Source organism: Phaeodactylum tricornutum, chromosome 16, assembly GCF_000150955.2.
Source record: "Phaeodactylum tricornutum CCAP 1055/1 chromosome 16, whole genome shotgun sequence".
Lineage (NCBI taxonomy): Eukaryota > Bacillariophyta > Bacillariophyceae > Surirellales > Neidiaceae > Phaeodactylum > Phaeodactylum tricornutum.
Window position 1 is genome coordinate 72,875 of NC_011684.1, and position 17,772 is coordinate 90,646.

Below are 17,772 nucleotides of genomic sequence, written 5' to 3' on the forward strand. Positions count from 1 at the left end.
TTTACTACAGAGATCGATGCAAGCGCTAAAAAATGAATTGAGCAGATTTTGTAATGTTGCAGATCAATCAAATATGTTGCCGCGAAGACTGACGTATGGTGTGTGTTCAAAACCATGTTTCAATTTTATGAAGAATTTTTATCGTCGCGTAATTTGATATTTCATTTTCAATTTAACCGCTCCGAATAGTCAACAATTTAATTTCAACATAACTGACTAATGGTATGTCTCCAACTCTACAATTACTCTTTTCATAGCGTAATCACTTAGAATATATTGTTTTAATTTAGCCATTCCAATTAGTCAACGGTTCAATGTGAGATCAGTATTCCTCATATTCCAGGATATCAGTCTTATCTCCTTTTTGATAATGTCTGACAAGTATAAACAAGTGTTTTGTAGAAGCGGCTGAACAAATTAAAAGGTAGCATGTGAGCCTCAAAATTTGGCATTTTAATATCTTTTTTATCTCCTTTCTTCCCTAAGCTTTAATCAATTTTCTCTGAATAATTGAAATGCGGAAAATTGGACCTTTTCCCTGCTGTAACTGTGATCAGTCGGTGCTTGCTTCATATCTCGAATTATGAGGTCGCCTGATACACCCACATAGGACATGTGAAATGATCCTAGAGATATTGAGTGCAAATATCGTTCATATCTCCTTTCTTCCCTAACCTTTAAATCAATATTTCTCTGAATAATAGAAATGCGGAAAATTGGACCTTTTCCCTGCTGTAGCTGTGATCAGTCGGTGCTTGCTTCATATCTCGAATAATGAGGTCGCCTGATACACCCACATAGGACATGTGATAATGATCCTAGAGATATTGAGTGCAAAATAGTGTTTGAGGAAAAAACCGAAGTATAACCGAAGATATACTATCCAAAAATCTAGAATTTATGGAGGCAAATTCCTCTGCCTCTTAGATGTAAAGGAATCGCCGGCTACTGTTACTGGTACTGTACCAATGAATGCACTCACGAGGTCACTCGCCTTCTCTAGCTTATTAAAAAAGTATAGAATGGGTACTCGAATAATGAGGTCGCCTGATATACCCATATACGACATATGATAATGATCCTAGAGATAAGGAGTGCAAATATGTGTCTGAGCAAAAAGCCGAGTATAACAGAAGATGAGGCAAATTCCTCTGCTTCTTAGATGTAAAGCGGCTACTATTACCGGTGCTGTACTGTACCTACAAATGCACTCGCGAGGTAACTCGTCTTCTCTGGATTAAAAATATTATAGAAGGGGTTGATTTGATGATTTTTGTGAGAGGGCCTCGCTCGATTATCAATCAGCCTTAAAGAGAGGGGAGAGTTGTTTACTATGTCTGTTCATGTGTGGTCGACAGTTTAGTAGCTCCGCTTCTTGGTTTCAATAACATTGTTCAGCATCGTAGGTGGCGTCATGCGGTAAGGTTTTGCCACCTTTCTCCCACCTTTTGAATGATCACATGGAATGTGACAGTGAAGTTCATTTTCTCGAAAAGTCTCTTCCTTCAACCTCTATCACACCAAATCTGCTTTACAGAATGCTGCGTTATGGACGACACAAAATTCTCATTTACAGTGCGTTAGTCTAGTCTTCTTTGTACTGCGCCCCTTGTGAACTGAGCTGAGCCGCCGCAAATGCCCCCAAAGATATAGAAAATCCTAGAAGTACTAGCAAGCCTGTAGTAAAGTTCGGTTCCACAACATTCACGATAAAATTGTCAATGTTTTCTGGTAGAGGCTCTCCACTCGTTTTGCTCCAAGCTTCTACGGTAATTCCTAATCCAGCCCCAACAAAGAGAAGACTTGAAAGTGCCAGACCAACTTTAAGGAATCGATCAACAGCAATCAGAATAGGCCCGGGTATCATTGCCATTATGTCCAAATCTTCGTCTAATTCAATTTGCTTCTTCCATTCAGTCATCTTTTTCCGGCGCTCTTGTAACATTTCTAACTGCTTTGCATCAAGCTGTTGCTCTTCTAAGGACTTGAGACCGTATTTTTCGCGAAGAATTTTCTTAGTGCGCTCTTCTGGTGGTACGTCGTCCATACTAGGTGTACGGCTGGACCCTCCCTTCTCTACCGACTGCAAGAATGGTTCCGACAGCGTAGATTCTGGTGTGCTGGGCGGGGAAGAAGCAGGATCTTTTCCCACAAGTTTCGACGCTGTGCTCGGACTGTTTGATGCTCTTCCAAACCCTCGGGCATTGCTCCCCTTCTGTTGCTTGGCAGCGAGTTTGAGCTTCAACACACCACGAGACTGTATGGTTCTGTCGAAGACAAATGAATTACTGGCCGAAGCCAAAAAGACGATGGCGATAAAGAAGAAAGTCATCATTTCAATTACACGAAATCGGATTCGCTCTGTCCTTTCATTTACGAGTTGAAGGGATGAATTGTACTTGCGTGTTCGTTTACTTCGCATTATGGTGGTACGTAATGATTTTTTGGCTCGACTTGATGCGTTGGCGCCTGGCGACGTTGTCACCATCATGCGAACGTACGAAGTACGGACTGTGAAATTAAGTTGACTCGATCGATTTTTGGTTGCTGAAAGGTGCCATTTTGCTGACTGTGTGAAGTGCAGTAGTATCTGATTCGCACTACGTGTCCACAACGATATTTTAGAGGTAATCCACAATTTGGTGAATATTACACTATTTGGGAAAACTTGAAAGAATTCTAAGTATCTTCATTTCATGCGATCATCGTCATGCTTTTCTTAGAGGATGCCTAAATGTATCAGACCATTATTGTGTTGGCGCTTTGCGATTTAAGCAGAAGGAGTAGCTTAGGGGAGAATTGATTTTCTAAATTGCAAATGCTATAAACGATCACCATGATTAACCACAGCATATGGAATAACAGCTAAATTAAAGAGTACTTAAAAAGGTATTTCCCGCGAAAACTAAATAATTAGAACCAGTGTATCTTTCCCAAATAGTGTATTTTTTACCCCGGTTCATCCCGAATAGGGGATTTTCTCATATTTTTATGTATCTCGAGCACTCTCTCTCGTCCACGGAATATGGTCACTTTCTATTGAAAGTTTTTTACATTCCATGAATGTGACAATGCTCTTACATAAAGATGTGTCGCAGCAATCATCTTGACGTGCATTGATGAAGAAACGAACTGTTGGGGCGAGAAGAGTGCGAGGATGTGAGAAGACGTAGACCTCGAGTTCATGTAAAAAATCTAGAGATTTCTGTACACCGTAGCGAGTCCTTCCGCATGGAAGGGTGATATCTCTTGAAGTATGCTAGAAACTGCATCTTGCTGTTCACTGTCAATTCATCTATTTACAGTTAGAGACCTTTGCGTGTACAAGTATAGGAGAAGCCGATTCTGCGTGTTGATGGGCTGGAACTTACAACAATTTTTCCTTAATGCGGGACTCACCAAGCAATTTACAGTTAACTGTAAAACACTTCAACATCGTTTCGCCTACTTTGAAACTCCAAGCAGGACAGGAATAATCCGAAAGTTGCCTGTCTATTTGTCACAGGTAGAGGAGCATTTGTCTATCTTACAATCAGTGCTTTTTAATTGGTGCACGTCCCAGATGTCACAAAAATTCGCGAAACGGCAAGCAGGAGCCGCCAATATTGGAACTCCAAGCAGGACAGGAATAGTCCGGAAGTTACCTGTCTATTTGTGACCGGTAGAGGAGCTCTTTTGTTTTTCTTACAATCAATGCTTTCTGATCGGTACACATCCCAAGAGGTCACAAAAGTTCGCGAAACAGCAAGCAGGAGCAGCCGTATGGAGCAGATTAACTTTTTTATCGCATTCACAACTCTGTGTGGGATTGGGAGCCACGATTCAGTTGATGGAACCATTTTGTTCTCATTATTCACAGTCGGCATTTGACAGTGAGTATTTTCTATTTATTTTTTTCTATTCGGTAAATTGCGTCGACGTCTACTGGTTTTTCCAGATAATGTCCATGTTGTCCCTGCTACATGCCTCAGCTATCTGGTCCGTTGACGGTCGGGTACCCCAGAATCTGCGAGTGCGCAAACCTGCTCTAGAAGGAATACCTATGGTAATCGATACCAAATCCTTAAACGACAGTGTACCTGCTGGCACAGACGACCACAATGACTGCACTCGCCGAGCCTTGGCCCAACTCGGCAAGATTAATGCTGATTTAGAGGACACCTATGGCGGCTTCCAGCTCAAATACTGGATTATTTTTGGGGCCTCTCTCCTCTTTTTGGTATGCTGCTGTACTGGCTGCGTTTTTTGGCGTTGCCGCCGACGTCGTGGAAAAGAAACGAATGCGGTCAAGCAGAATAGTGGCAAGTCAGACGGTGATGGTGAAAAGAGTAGCACCATGGTTACTAGAAACAATTCAGGTCACACGTCCACTACCCAAGATACTCCGGATACGGACCGCCCCAATGCCTGGGCTAATGCCCATAGCAACCATAGTATGAGCGTCATCTACTAAAATAAATTGGCGACATCCCCGAGACGTTTTCATTGTCAACATATTTATAAGTAGTTCATCGTCACTTCCTGCCTACTCACATGCAATCATCTTTGTTGAAAACTTTGAAAGATTGGCCCCAACAAGACACCATTCTGAATGGTCGCCATGTGCTTGCGCAAATCAATGGGAGTTACGTGGGGAGCATTTCCTGTTTTGTCACCCAATTCAGACCCTTCCGCTATTCCTGCAGGGTTCTCTGTAGTGTGTCCCGTGCCATTTGCGTCTTCTTTCGGATTAAAGAATATCTTGGTTAGTTTGCGCAGAGCCTTGACGTCAGACTGTGCATCTTCCATCTGGTCACGAAGGATGGGCCGCTCCTGCAACGCTTTTTCGGCACGCAACAACGGATCCGTTGAAACAAGCAGATCTAATTCCGCTTTGGATAGTAAAGGCTTCGGCTTAGTTGCTGTGGGTAGCGTGGAGGGGATGACTATACGTCGCGGCCAGAGAAGTTCGTCAGCAATGCCCTTTTGAATTGCGTTCATAAGTTCCGACCGGAGCCACGGAATGCGCGTGATATCACCACCGGCTATCCGAACATCTAGACCAATTTTAGGCACCGACGGTAGGGACACCAAGATGGCACCAAATCCGGGCGGTGCTTTGGTCAACGGAGCCAAGATCACCCGAACAACTCCGTCGAAGCGAATGTTTTTGATTTCCACCGGTAGTCTTGCGAGACCTCCAGCGGTATACAGGTTAATAACCGCACTCACTTGACTATTCCATTCCATATCACAATCAAAAGCCATACCCTTGTCTCCCAAGTCATAGACACGCGCGGCTTCCAGTTTGGGTGTTTTCTTGCCAATTCCGAAACTCACGAGTGTTAGCTTTTTGACGTTCCGATTCTTGACTGTCTGCAAAGTGTCCTGCAGTGACTCTTCCATTGCGGCTGCAAGACTAAGCGGAAACAACCGATCCACTACATATTGCAGTACAATTAGTCCGGGAGCTCCCACGGCAGCAGCATACAAGCTCGCTTCCTGGCGAATCGCTTGTACTCCTTCCGCCGCCTTTTGCCTAGTCTCTGCTAAGCGGGCCTTGAGTACCTGCCAGGCTTCTTTCCACTTCCAGGATCCGTCTTGACGCAACGCTATTTTGGCTGCCGACAGAGCCAGTGTAAAACTGATCCAAACCGACCGTAGGACGAGCTTGACAATGTCCCAGACGCGCTTGACGTTGTCCAAGCCAATGGCGTAGCAGGCCGTAACGGCCGCAATGGCCGTCGAAAAGAAGAGTCCCCCCGACACAAAGGCAAGTAGCAGCTTCAAAAATCCTACCCCGGGCGATGCGGATGTCAGCATGGCAGTGGCAGTCGTGGATGGAAGGATACGCGCCATCGGCCAAGATGTGTGTGCCGACATGCAAAGTGCCGTTGCCGAAGAACCGCTGGTAGTCCAAGGAGACGAGCCGTCATTACCTAAGCCGCGAGAAGGATCTAGAGGTAGCTTTGTCCCTCCGACAAAAAGAGCAGATTGACGAGCCCGGTGAGATGTGGATAATCTCATCTTCAGGCAGCAGGAAAAGCTCGGCTGCAATGAATGTCCAAGCTTGACGGGTCGGAGGAGGGTTTTTTGTGTTGGCGATTTTGATCTTTCATCGACTGTGAATGGAACGTAGCGGCAGCAAAACATGATGGCTTCAGCCGTTTGAATGTTTGGAATTCGAACATCTTCGACGAACTTTGACAGGAATCGGATATGTTTATATAGGGTCGGAAATGTCCTAAGATTTCAGGGTGCATTGTGGCACAGACAACGACGTTTTGGTCACGAGAATGCTCTCGCAGTCCAACACAATTTTACTCTCCCTCTACTAGATCTACTAGCTAGCTCTACTACAAGAAAAATCAATTTTCTCATGATTGATGGAAGCGTCCGGGCGGGCCCACTTCATACATACCTACCACAAATAATTAGAGCATAGCAACATATCCAAGTTATCAGTACTCTAGCATCGAAGAGTTTATTCTGTATGACTGTTCCGTTGGCCTTCCATCATCACGTTGCAGTAGTAGGTGGCGGAATCACCGGAGCATGCGCGGCATCCACTTTTGCCAGTCGGAATATTAAAGTCGACGTGTTCGACCAAGGTCGCAGTGGCCCAGGCGGTCGCGCCAGTCACCGTGTCACGGAAGAAGCAAAATTGGAATGGGACCACGGCTGTCAGTTCTTCCGGGCCGATACAGAACGATTCCGACAAAAAGTCGAGGGATGGATTGAAGGGGGCATGTGCCAAGAATGGTTCGGAAAATTCGGGCAAGATTCCAGCTCGGCAGACTTTTTTGGTCTCCCCGGCAAGCCGCCGTTTTTTGTTGGTATGAAGGGTCTAATCGATTCTTTACTCAATGAAGAAGGAATTCATGTGTATAGCGATCAGCGTGTAAGTAGCTTAGAAAGAGAAGGAAAGGTATGGAAACTGCTTGGAGTGCACGGTGAAGCTGCGTTTCATGACACTTCCGTGGAAGCGAAACCACAGCCAATTGGCTCAACAAACGGCTACGATGCTGTAGTTTTGACCGATGTCAGCTCATCTTTTGATTCTTGGCACCGTGCGTCAGCCGGTGTACCCGCTGCCTTTGCGGCTCGAGTGAGAGAACGTGCAGGATCTCGCGTTCCCCTTTTTTCCGCCATGGTGGCTTTCGAACAGCCCTCTCAAATCCCTTTCGATGCAACTGCTTTTGACCAGAACGAGTCGATCTGGTTTGCAGCTAAGACAAACAGCAAGCCAGGAATGGGAGCACTTGAGCAGGAATGCTGGACGATTATTTCTACTCCCGAGTATGCCATGCGCCAAATTTCGGAGATTCAAATGCAAGACAAAGAAACAGGAGCATTTCAACCGCAAACACGGGAATATCTGACGTCTGTACCTGGTCCTGATTTAGAAAGATCTTTTCGTAGCTCACTTAAATCACAATGGAAGGTTGATCTACCCAAGGTTAGCTTTTTGAGTGCTCAACGATGGGGTTCGGCACTGCCGGCGCATCGTCTTGTGAACACTTCTTCCGACACAAGACAAATCATTGCCGGAGTAGCTTACGACTCAAAACGAGGCTGCCTCGCGCCAACTGAGGCAGAAGCTGGTACACAATCTTTCTTGGCTGATGATGGCTTGATGCTCTTTCAAGCTGGCGATATGGTGTCTTCCTACTCACCAGGATTTGAAGGGGCAGCAATCTCTGGTATGGATGCTGCAGAACATATATGTAAGCTTTTATCTTAGCTTCTGCGGCTGAGCTAAAATAGGAAAAGTTTTGCTCCAGGGTCTTGTTCTCCTGAAATAGTTGGGGTCTATATTTCTTCGATCATCGCTGGCACAACTCCTGCGAATCTCTCCTTCGAGGAAGAATATTTCGCAAACAAATTTTTTTTGAGAGCACTATTTCACTCGAATCGCCCCGCAATGCTACTTAATCATAGTCGATCCATGAAGGACTCTGCATCGCAAATGAAGATATCTTTTCGATCATGCTGGGGAATACATGACAAGTGTATTGACACACACCTGAACAATGATAGCTGTTCCGGTGCTCAATCTTTGTCCGTCGCTGGCCGTATCCTCTCCTCTACGGGCCATTGCTTGCATGGAGCTGAAGGCATCAAAAACATGCAGAGAAACTAATGTTGTGTGCGACTGAGAACACTTTTTTGGCTTCCAATGGGCCTCCTAGGGGCAAGTCATGCAATATTGAATATACAGTCACTTAGAGATTGCAAATCACTATTTTTGCGCGAGAGAGAAAATTTCTCCCTACTTTGGCTCCGGAGTGGGTGAAAGATGTATATTGAAAAAAGGTAATTAGCACTTTGTTCGCAGCATCTTTCTCTCTTTTGAGATTGTTTGATAAAAATAGCGCTTTTTTGTTAGAGTACGTTTGCGATGAGCCGAATGCATTCCTTAAGTCCTTCTCGCTCGTGTGAACTTTCTGCCTGGATCAAAGAAGACTCATCCAGCCACCGGACATAGCGAATCAAGCCAGACAGCAGGCCCACCTGTTTTGCCAAACAGCGACGATGGCAAGGATTGCTAGATATTGCCAAGACCAACGAGATTGCAGCTTGTCGGCCTCCCGTATTTGTTTGAGAATTAGTCAATATGACGAGAGATTCGAGCACTCGCGGTTGCCGTACCAGAAGGGATTGGATCTCTCCGTCTGCCGATGACAAATCCTGAAAGATGTCCATGATCGAGATAGTCAGATCGGATACTGTGGACCACCTTATACTTGTCGTTGCCAACGAAGTCAGGATTGTCGGGGAATCTGTAAGAATCTTTTTGGGGTCGTCGCCAAGTATAAATGCAATCATACTAACGGTCTGCTTCACAATCTCTCTACTATCATCACCCAAGAGAGCTTGACAAACTTTTACCAAATCCGAACAGGGGATACCTTCACAGATCTGATGCGGTCTCGTGGTCAACCATGCCATCATGTCCAGTAATATAGTGGCGGCGTCTCGCTGAATTTGATGATTGGGCCTCTGCTTTTGTTCAGGCACCAAAAGTACAATCTTCGTTAAGTTGGCAATTATTCGCTCTAGCTTTGAGCAATGCTTTTCAGTCAATATAACACACTCTACGCGTTTGTCTCGGAAACACAATCGCAGCCCAGAAACACTCTCCAGCTTGGCATCCCAGTCAGCGTCTATTAGAATCCGTATCAGAGCATCTGCAATAAAGTCTGGGGAGGTCGTGACATCCGGGCCTAAGGAAGCTAGGGCAGACAAAGTCGCAGCAGCCATAACAGCAAACTCGGGATTCTTAGACACAGCAGTATCTTCTAGAAGCCGCAACACCTGTGATGTTTCTCGCTTTTTCCAGAGAAGTGCGATGCCGTTCGATGAGCACGAAAGACACCTCCAATAAAATAGCTGTTGATCGTAGTTGCTAGTGCCTTCGTGTTGTTCTCGGAGTTTGAAGGGCAGGTTAACGGCATGAAGTTGATTGTTTGTCGTCGTATCAACTTCTAAACTGGCAATGGAAAGCTTGGTGAATTCAACGATTTCGACAGAATTCTGCCAATGGAAAGAAGAAACGTGCTGTAAAAGGTACCGAATTCTAGGACGCAAATCGCTGGTGGCTGAATGGTACCAACGGACAAGAATGAGCAGATTCCGACGAGCTCGGGTATGAGCAGCAAGAAAGATGGTGTCAACGAGATCCCCACTCAAATAAACACTCCTTTCATCGTAGGCTGACAGTGTTGCCCTTGTCAATTGTTCCAGCACGAATAAGCACACTTCCGGTGTCGAAGTATTTGAGGGATATGAACTGTCTCTATACCTATCCATACAGTCCAGCAAAAATTCGAGCGTTTCTGTACGGTCTTCCTGCGTCAATGATTGAGAGTTGGAGCGTGACCGATAAAACTGCCTTAACAGTTGCCAGGACTGCGAAACACTGTCCGCCTTTTGATCTATGGTGTCACGAGCGTCGCGCGTAGTAGAATTTGAGAGTTCCGGTACATCAATTATCTCCTGGTTTCTTTGTTGACAAAGGAGAACGGCGTGGTGCAGTTCCAATATCAAACACGCGTGTTCATGTCGGACATCGTCTGTATCCATAACGGGAATTTCGTCGCCGCCGGAGCAGTTGGGTCGGAGATATCTGCTGCGGTCGAAGCTATCGTCGTCCTGTCGATTCGGGCGGTGACAATGTTCTCTTACGTGTCGAACCAATCGTACCGATGTTGCGGATTTGGAAAGGTCTTTTTGCCATTGGCACTTGGGATCTTGACGAACCAAGCTAGTGTTTCTGGACGCAGCCTTCGGAAAAGAAGGCTGACTTGAAGCATTTGCATCAGTATAGATGACACGGGATTGTCCATAGTTCCACCGTGGTTGTTTCGTAGGCTTTTTCATAGTGGATTCGGTTTGAATGAATCTCCAATGGCCATGCACGCCTATCGTCGTACACTCCAAGGCTTGAAAGTCGATGGATTTTTGACGCTCTCGATTTTGGTGGGAAAGCTCAATCACCGTAATTTCAGAGTGTACGAGAGGTACTGTCTAGCTCTAGACGGGTCCGGTCCACCATAACGTCGGTCGGAACCACGAGCAAACGAGGATTCGACACGGACCTATGTGTTACGTGTGTTCAACGGACGTCGTTTGGCGAAGCGGTGACGGGAATATAGACTCCCCCGGCGATCATCTCTATTTTGATTGGTGGAATAAAAACTGTACTAGCAAGAAATCTCGTGTAAAGTTCAGGGTAAGATCGCACCTGTATCGTGGTAGCCAAAAAGACCTTCCAGACCGAGCTGACAGTGAATTCACAGGCACTCTGTCAAAGGCCCAAATGGGTGTGACTGGCGAATGCTTGAAGCTTTCCCTAGTATTAGACAGCTCCGTAGATATTGTTCCTTTTCCCTATTTCCATTCCAACGTTACCAATGAGCTATAAAAAGACAGCTTCGGCAGATCGGGATGCCTTGTTTGGTGGAGTGCCAGCCGCAACGGAAGGAGGGCGCGACAAGAAGAAAACCACGAATCGTACCGCGCGTCTTTCCTCGTCGACTACCGAGACTGCACGGCCAAAACCTACCGCTGTTCCAACCAATCAAGGTTATAGACCCCAGCGCGGCACCGCCGGAGGGACTGGGAAAAAGTCGCAGCCCTCGCTGTCGGCGGAAACGCAGGCACAAAAACGAGCGGAAGCGGAGGACTACAAAGCAAAGGCCAACAAGTGCATGCAGCGTTCGTTTTTCGGCAAACCCGATCCGGTCGCCGCCAGCACCTTCTTCAAACGCGCGGCGGATTGTTACCAAATCTTACAGGAAACGCGGTTGGAGCAATTGTACCGCGTCGAATCGGCTGAGTGCAATCGTATCGTGCAGGCCTGGGCTTCGTGTGCTTCGGATTACACGCGGGCTGCCGAGCTCATGCTCGAACTCATCGACACCACCGACAACGGTACGGATGCTTCCCAAAAACGCCGAGATGCGTCCAAATTTCACAAGCAAGCTGCTGGGGCCTGGACAGAAATGGGCGAGAAATCCAAAGCTGCCGCTTCGCAAGTCCAAGCCGCCATTGCTTTGAATTTCGGAGAAGAGTCCACGGTTTTGTCCAAACAAGCTCTCCAGGGTATGGAGGAAGCAATTGAAGCGCACGTACCCGACGTTTTGAACCCGTACGGACGGTACCGCCAAACCGGCGTTTCTGCATTTCTGGATCCGGAGAATGCGGACGAAACCGTTGAACAGGCCAGTGCAGAAACCTTACAATTGGCCTCGTCACACATGGTGACCCGCTCGTACGCCCACGAACCGTTGAACCAGCTCGTAGCCGTACTCGTCAATGCCGGTGAGTACGCTTCGGCCCTGTACGCGGCTGGTGCCGTGACAGCGATTTTGGAAAAGGATGGCATTAGCACGTTGAGTTTGAGTCGTGCGTACGCCGTCGAAACAGTCTTGACACTAGCCTTGGGCGATCCCGTCATGGCGGAACAATCCTTCTTGTCCCGTCACGTTCAGTCCACGCCGTACTTGGCCTCACGTGAATGCAAGCTGGCCGAAGACTTGTTCCGGGCCGTCAAAACACGCGATCTGGATGCCTTGGAGGAGGCCCGCGCGGTTACCGGTAGCAATCGGGCCGCCCTGGCCAATCTGGATCCGGCCGTTAGGGAATTGGTGCCCCTTCTGCGCTTGACCGGTGTCGCGCGAAAGAATGTGGCTAGCAATGCCATCCCCGTGGCATCGACCTCTGCGAACAGCCGGCGTGGCGGGAAGAATGAACCGGATCGGTTGCAGAAAAATGAGATACCGGAGGCGACGACGGAACCGGCAACCTTACAAGAACTGAGTAAAATGAAGACTGGATACGAAAAGGAGGTCGCCGAAGGAGCACATTTGGATGGGAATGCGTTGGCTAACGAATTGGATGATTTGGATTTTGGTGCTTTGGATAGTGATCACGAGGATGACGGTGATGGCTTGGGAGGGGTGGGCGATGATTCCGACTTGGAGGATGACGATGACGTTGACTTGCGATAGAGCACGCGAAAGACATGAGCGCTTGAGCCTTACAACAAAGATTTGCAAAGAATCCACAGGTGTTGACTGCTTAGCGAGTAGCGATAGTAGTAACAGTAGTAATTGAGACGGAACAGCTATTTTAGCAAGTCTTCCCATGTTCCTTTTTGCTAGACACTCTCGTCTTGCAGGCAAGCCATGGTCTTGACGTGTTCCAGCTCGTCGTCCCGAATGTTGCGGATTGTATCGTACAGTGTCTCACAAGTGGGCCGTCGCTGCTCCACTGGCGATTCCGGTTCCTTTGGCTGTCGCGTATCCCAGTGCATAGCGTGAAACAGGTACAAGTCGTCACCGGTGTAGTACCTTATCGCCGCTTGTGGTGCCGGTTGCGACTGCAAATACTCTGCGTGAGTTTGCAGGAACCCATCGTAGGTCTCGTAAGCTTCTTCTTCGACAGCTTGATTCAGATTGTACGCCATGGTGGGATTGACCGCGTACAGGGTGACGACGATCCAGTAGTAAAAAAAGGCAATATGCTGAGCGACGAATCGATCGCCCCAACGTCCGTTGCCGCCCAATTCTTCCATAATGAGCAAGTGGTGCAGTTCGTTCCAGGATTCGGCAAAGTGTACCTGGAGATACTCGGCCCGTCGCCACATGCCCAGTGTTTCCCAGAGATGCAACACGCTGAGGTAGGAAAAGTAGGGCATGCGGGCGATGGTTTCGAGCGCGTAAAAGCGGGCAAAGGCGCGGTCCATGGTGTCGCCGCGGTAAACTTGATCGAACAAGACACTCTTGAGCTGATGCACCAGTTGACGATTGCGCTGCTTGGTGGACTCGTCCAAGGGTCGTCCGAATACACTGGAGGGGGAAGAGGGCTTGGTTTCGGGCAAAGTCGAGACTGTGTTGGCGGAAACCACCGGTTGCGTGCGTTCCGTTCGCAACGGATTGGATACACCGAGTGACGTGGGGGGACGTGTACGCGTGGAGCGAACGAACGGGGTCGATGCGAGAGACAGCCTTACCGTGGGAGTAAACCCTCGTACCGTCGAGAGGACAGTCACGAACGCAATCGACCCGAGTGCCAATGGTGAGAGAGAGCCAGGTAACTTCATGGTACCAGTGCGTGGAATGTCGATACGAGAGGACTTGACCTAATTAATTGTCAAATGGATCCTCCTTCTTTGCAACGACGAGAGAAAGGATTCTTCGGTAGTTGTGACGCTGATGGATGGAGTGCCGTTGGCCGATCAATCCCACAGAATCTCTCGGGTGCAGGATGGGCTTGTTCGTGTACTCACGGTTGGTGGAACGTTCACTGGCGATGGACCCCGCGTTTCCACACCGAGGAATTCGCTTTTGTCGATTGGATCTTTCCTTGGGTCTTTCACGAACGAACAGGTGGAGTTGCTCCTGTTGATGATGAAATCGTCACCTCCTTTCCATTTACGTTAATTACAAATGTCTCCGAAACATCCATTGTTCTCTACGGAATCCAAACGACGAATTCTACTGTTACTTGTCATCTAACATCTTGCCCTGCATTTCGGCATACACGTGAATGAGTTAATTCACACGATTCACAGACCAAAAAGCCTTGGTCCGACTGCATCGCTCGAAAAAGACCCACAATGTCTGCGTTCCTTTTCCTTTGGTTTCGTTCCGTCAATCACACCAACATGTAAAAGCAAGATGCACGAACCATGATGGTGCGAGTCCTTCCGACTCGCGAACGACGAGGCCGTACTTGGTGTCGCTGTCTAGTCTTTAGAGTATTCCTCGTCTTGACGCTCTTGTACGGAGTATTGCAACGCAATGCGACGCCCTCAACGGAAACATCCTCGAGCCGGACGGACGTGCCGCACCAACGAGCCATGCCCGGCATCGTCCTCACGTCAGTGGTTTCCAGTCTCGACGCTTTCCAACCAACGCAATCCCAGAAGTTGCCCACAACAAACACCACAATCTGCAATGCCAAAGGATGTTGGCGCAACACGCAGTTGCCCACGACTCGGGGTAGCCAAAGTCCGCCGGTGGCCGCTCCGGTGTGGTACTGGAACTACCATGCGGTCCTTGCCGCGCACACGGGGCGACAATCCAGTCGCATCCTGGAGTTGCGTTCCATCGATTCTCGGCATCGGTTACCGCCTATCGCGTACGAGAACGTGACGGCCTTTCTCGACGCGGCGGTCCCTCCGCTCGACGACGAGCGCTGGTGGCGATCCGAGGGCACCAAGGAACTCTTGTTTACCTACAACCCTTCCATTGTCATTCTTCCGGAATGCCAACAACAGCAGCTTGGGAATGTATGCAATAGCTCCACGACAGCCGTTTCTTGGCGTCGTTTCGTGTTTCGAACCAAAATTATTGCTTCCATCCCTACGATCGACAACGACTGCAACCGACCGGGACCGGAAGCAAACGGATGACCGGCACTAATCATTTGGGTCTCGCCTTGTTGGACGCCAACTTGCGGGTGCTTTCGGACCAAGTGGTGGACGTATCGCATATATTCCACACCGTCGAAGACTTTCGTTTGGTCCGCATCGCCGACGACCTCTACCTTTCCAGTTTTGATGAGATTGTGCCCTTTTGGCTCTGGTCGTCTACGTCGATCAGGGACGGTAGCAGTACTACACCCACGGTACTCCCAACTACTGTGTTTCCACCATTGCACTGTAAAGACAACGGTGACAAGGCACGTTTGTTCGCATCCACGCCGCCGTGGTCCATTGCAATTCGCGACTACACATCCTGTGCTCCCTGCGGGAAAGTAAAGACGACGAGTCGACGAGTCGCATCGTGTGGTAAGAATTTCAATTACTTTGCGGATCCTCGCAGTGGCGACAAGAATCCGTCAACCTCCGTGCGCGTGGAAATTTGGCCGTCGGCACCGCACATTGTGCGGACGGTTCAACTCGAGAAATCCTGTGATCGAAGGCCAGAGCCCGTCAGTATTGTGACCGACTTCGACCCGCCACCGTCGTTCGCCACGCTTGAAGCCCTGTACGGACCACCGCATGGTGAGCAGATTTTGACCCGGGGTCGGGGTGGTGCCTGCTGTATTGACCTGAACCGCACGCTGGCAACGACCAGAGGCTTGACAACACAGAGGCTCTTGGTCGGTATTCAACACAGCAAATCACGTCCGCAAACGAGACGACACGCCAATTCCACTCCTCGCGTCACACCGAACCATTACCTCTCGCGTTGGTACGCCTTTGAAGCGACGGAACCGTACCGTATTGTGGCCCAATCGGGATACTTTTGTTTCGGGTTCCCCGACGCGACCGACAATGCCCACGCAAATAGCGGGAGTATGCTTGCCGTTACCACATGGCGTTATCTGAAGCTAGGCGACCAAATTCCCATACCAGAGTGTCCCCGTATTCATTTTGTGAGTGGACTGACGCTCGACGTTCGTGACCCTACAAAAGTCGTTGTTGCGTACGGAATCAATGATTGCGTTTCGGGATTTGTGGCGCTTACCATTGCGGGAGTGGAGCAGCTCTTGTTTAGGAACGTGTCGGCATCGGTCAAAGCTGCACGAACCAAACGATAAGAAATGCGGGTAGTGTACAAAAAGCTATAGTGTAAAGGTTTAGTGTCGATAAGCAACATGCTATCTTTTCGGTGACGGAATGTCGAATTCCTTCTGCAGCTCTGCGAGGGGCGGCGTCAGGAATAGAAAGTTATCGGCACCGTGCGGGCGCGTTTCCACAATTCCCTTGTATGCCGTCCGTGGTACATTGGCCTTTTCGTCGGCCATGAGTTTCAGTTTATGAGCGAGGTACTTGAACTGCTCAATGGTGGTGTACTGTAATCTCGCGTTACTTTTTTTGGCCTGCTCGAGTGCGTCTGGGATGGTGTACGTCAATGTGGAGGCTTGCACCATGGCCCAGTAGGCCGGGTCGTACACTTCGGGTCGCAGTTGGGCTTCCAGATCCACTGCCTTGCTCCAATCCACTGTTTCACGGTTGAGCAGTATTTTCGATAAATGGGACCCAAACTGATTACTACTCGTGCCACCCTCGGTGCCAAAGTGGTAGGTGCGGGAGATTTCGGGTCTTAGAATTGCGCGATCTTGCCGTTGTGCCGGTTCCCGCAACCAGTCGTCCCAGTATCCGCCGGGCCATTTTGACTGGAGCTCATCCACCCATAACCGTCGGTTCATCATCCATCCGAGACCGGGGAAAAAGTCGGACCGCAATATTCTGGATGCGTTCCGAACGTTGTGTGCAAAGCCGTTGTCGTGAAAGGCCGAAACGGCCAGGAGGGACGAATCGTGGTCCAAAAGGGGCGCGGTGGCGGCAAAGTAGTCGAAAAAGTCCGGTGCCACGTGCAAATCTTCTTCGAGGATAATGACCCGTTTTGGCGTCCCGTGCTTCGCACCGTGAACGCTCCCGGACAGCGTTTGTCCGTCAAAGACTCTTCGCAAGGCCCAACCGTAGTGAATGGCCAAGGCTTGGTAGCCGTTCGTGCCGCCGCGCAAGGCACTCGTATGCGTCCAGTGGACCACGGGGACGTTCTTGGTGGCGAATTCGTCGGTAAACTCGCGTACCACACGTTGGACGGCGGGGTCGTTGCCGTCTTGTGAAATTACCAAGGGACAACCTACCGAACAATCCGTCGGAATGTAGTTCCAAATATCCCGCAATGTTTCGCGCAAATATTGATCTCGTCGACAGGTAAAGACGAGTAAGGGCGATTCGTACGCCCCGGGTGCGTCCGAGACGACGAAGGCGGCGGACGGTCGTGAATCGGTCGGTACCGTGGGAAACGTCGGGACGGATTTGGTGGGGGACGCGACGAGGGCCACGAGGGTACCGACGAGTACCGTACCCCACACGACGGCCAGCGTGAGCAGTAGTCCTATCGCTAGACGCTCCTCCCGTCCACCACGGCGTCTACGGCGTGGTGGTGGCACACCCGACGTCGTACGTTTCCACAACCGCATGGCGAAGGTCCGGAAGATTCGTTGCCGTAGGGCTGTGGATTGTGGAGCTTGTTGTGTGGTGTTAAGGTGTGCTGTTGTGCTTGGAACGATGCGAATGTTGCTTCCCCAGACGGGCGTATCCTCAGAAGAAAGCACGAACGTGTTTACGTTGGACACTCCAACGAACCAAATGTGCCCCTCGGTACCCGACCGACCAATGCGCCATGGTGAAGTGCCCCAAGGACGAGACCGAGATTCGCGCTAGCTACAGTAGAGCTAACATTACGTTAGTGCACTGCAGTGGTCGACGGCACGAAAAATCTCGTGATACCCTAAACAGTGGTAGGGTTGGGTCAAAGGGCA

At 49.1% G+C, this 17,772-nt stretch overlaps 9 protein-coding genes across 9 annotated transcripts; 4 read left to right on the forward strand and 5 right to left on the reverse strand.

The window, feature by feature from the left end:
* Positions 1 to 1,551: 1,551 nt before the first annotated feature.
* On the reverse strand, positions 1,552 to 2,491 carry PHATRDRAFT_48058 (predicted protein; the record flags this gene model as incomplete). Its single annotated transcript, XM_002182571.1, has 1 exon — positions 1,552 to 2,491. One exon carries the CDS (start codon positions 2,489 to 2,491, stop codon positions 1,586 to 1,588), a length of 906 nt encoding a protein of 301 aa, XP_002182607.1. The 3' UTR covers positions 1,552 to 1,585.
* Positions 2,492 to 3,940: 1,449 nt separating this feature from the next.
* On the forward strand, positions 3,941 to 4,453 carry PHATRDRAFT_38429 (predicted protein; the record flags this gene model as incomplete). Its single annotated transcript, XM_002182433.1, has 1 exon — positions 3,941 to 4,453. One exon carries the CDS (start codon positions 3,941 to 3,943, stop codon positions 4,451 to 4,453), a length of 513 nt encoding a protein of 170 aa, XP_002182469.1.
* Positions 4,454 to 4,483: 30 nt separating this feature from the next.
* Positions 4,484 to 6,132, reverse strand: PHATRDRAFT_48059 (predicted protein; the record flags this gene model as incomplete). The annotated part of the gene is made up of 1 exon (XM_002182572.1): positions 4,484 to 6,132. One exon carries the CDS (start codon positions 6,130 to 6,132, stop codon positions 4,540 to 4,542), a length of 1,593 nt encoding a protein of 530 aa, XP_002182608.1. The 3' UTR covers positions 4,484 to 4,539.
* A 340-nt stretch (positions 6,133 to 6,472) lies between these two features.
* On the forward strand, positions 6,473 to 8,122 carry PHATRDRAFT_48060 (predicted protein; the record flags this gene model as incomplete). The annotated part of the gene is made up of 2 exons (XM_002182434.1): positions 6,473 to 7,706; positions 7,785 to 8,122. The coding sequence occupies 2 exons, from the start codon at positions 6,473 to 6,475 to the stop codon at positions 8,120 to 8,122; spliced, it is 1,572 nt and encodes a 523-aa protein (XP_002182470.1).
* Positions 8,123 to 8,364: 242 nt separating this feature from the next.
* PHATRDRAFT_48061 (predicted protein) lies at positions 8,365 to 10,362 on the reverse strand (the record flags this gene model as incomplete). The annotated part of the gene is made up of 1 exon (XM_002182573.1): positions 8,365 to 10,362. The coding sequence occupies one exon, from the start codon at positions 10,360 to 10,362 to the stop codon at positions 8,365 to 8,367; it is 1,998 nt and encodes a 665-aa protein (XP_002182609.1).
* Positions 10,363 to 10,895: 533 nt separating this feature from the next.
* PHATRDRAFT_38433 (predicted protein) lies at positions 10,896 to 12,494 on the forward strand (the record flags this gene model as incomplete). The annotated part of the gene is made up of 1 exon (XM_002182435.1): positions 10,896 to 12,494. The coding sequence occupies one exon, from the start codon at positions 10,896 to 10,898 to the stop codon at positions 12,492 to 12,494; it is 1,599 nt and encodes a 532-aa protein (XP_002182471.1).
* Positions 12,127 to 13,683, reverse strand: PHATRDRAFT_48063 (predicted protein). Its single transcript, XM_002182574.1, has one exon. It carries the CDS (start codon positions 13,586 to 13,588, stop codon positions 12,644 to 12,646), a length of 945 nt encoding a protein of 314 aa, XP_002182610.1. The 5' UTR covers positions 13,589 to 13,683; the 3' UTR covers positions 12,127 to 12,643.
* Positions 13,684 to 14,156: 473 nt separating this feature from the next.
* On the forward strand, positions 14,157 to 16,085 carry PHATRDRAFT_48064 (predicted protein). The gene is made up of 2 exons (XM_002182436.1): positions 14,157 to 14,740; positions 14,791 to 16,085. Exons 1-2 carry the CDS (start codon positions 14,177 to 14,179, stop codon positions 16,033 to 16,035), a joined length of 1,809 nt encoding a protein of 602 aa, XP_002182472.1. The 5' UTR covers positions 14,157 to 14,176; the 3' UTR covers positions 16,036 to 16,085.
* Positions 16,086 to 16,191: 106 nt separating this feature from the next.
* PHATRDRAFT_54844 (alpha-1,3-mannosyl-glycoprotein beta-1,2-N-acetylglucosaminyltransferase) lies at positions 16,192 to 17,631 on the reverse strand (the record flags this gene model as incomplete). Its single annotated transcript, XM_002182575.1, has 1 exon — positions 16,192 to 17,631. A coding segment is annotated over exon 1 (1,239 nt), but the record flags the coding sequence as incomplete, so codon positions are not given.
* Positions 17,632 to 17,772: the final 141 nt, after the last annotated feature.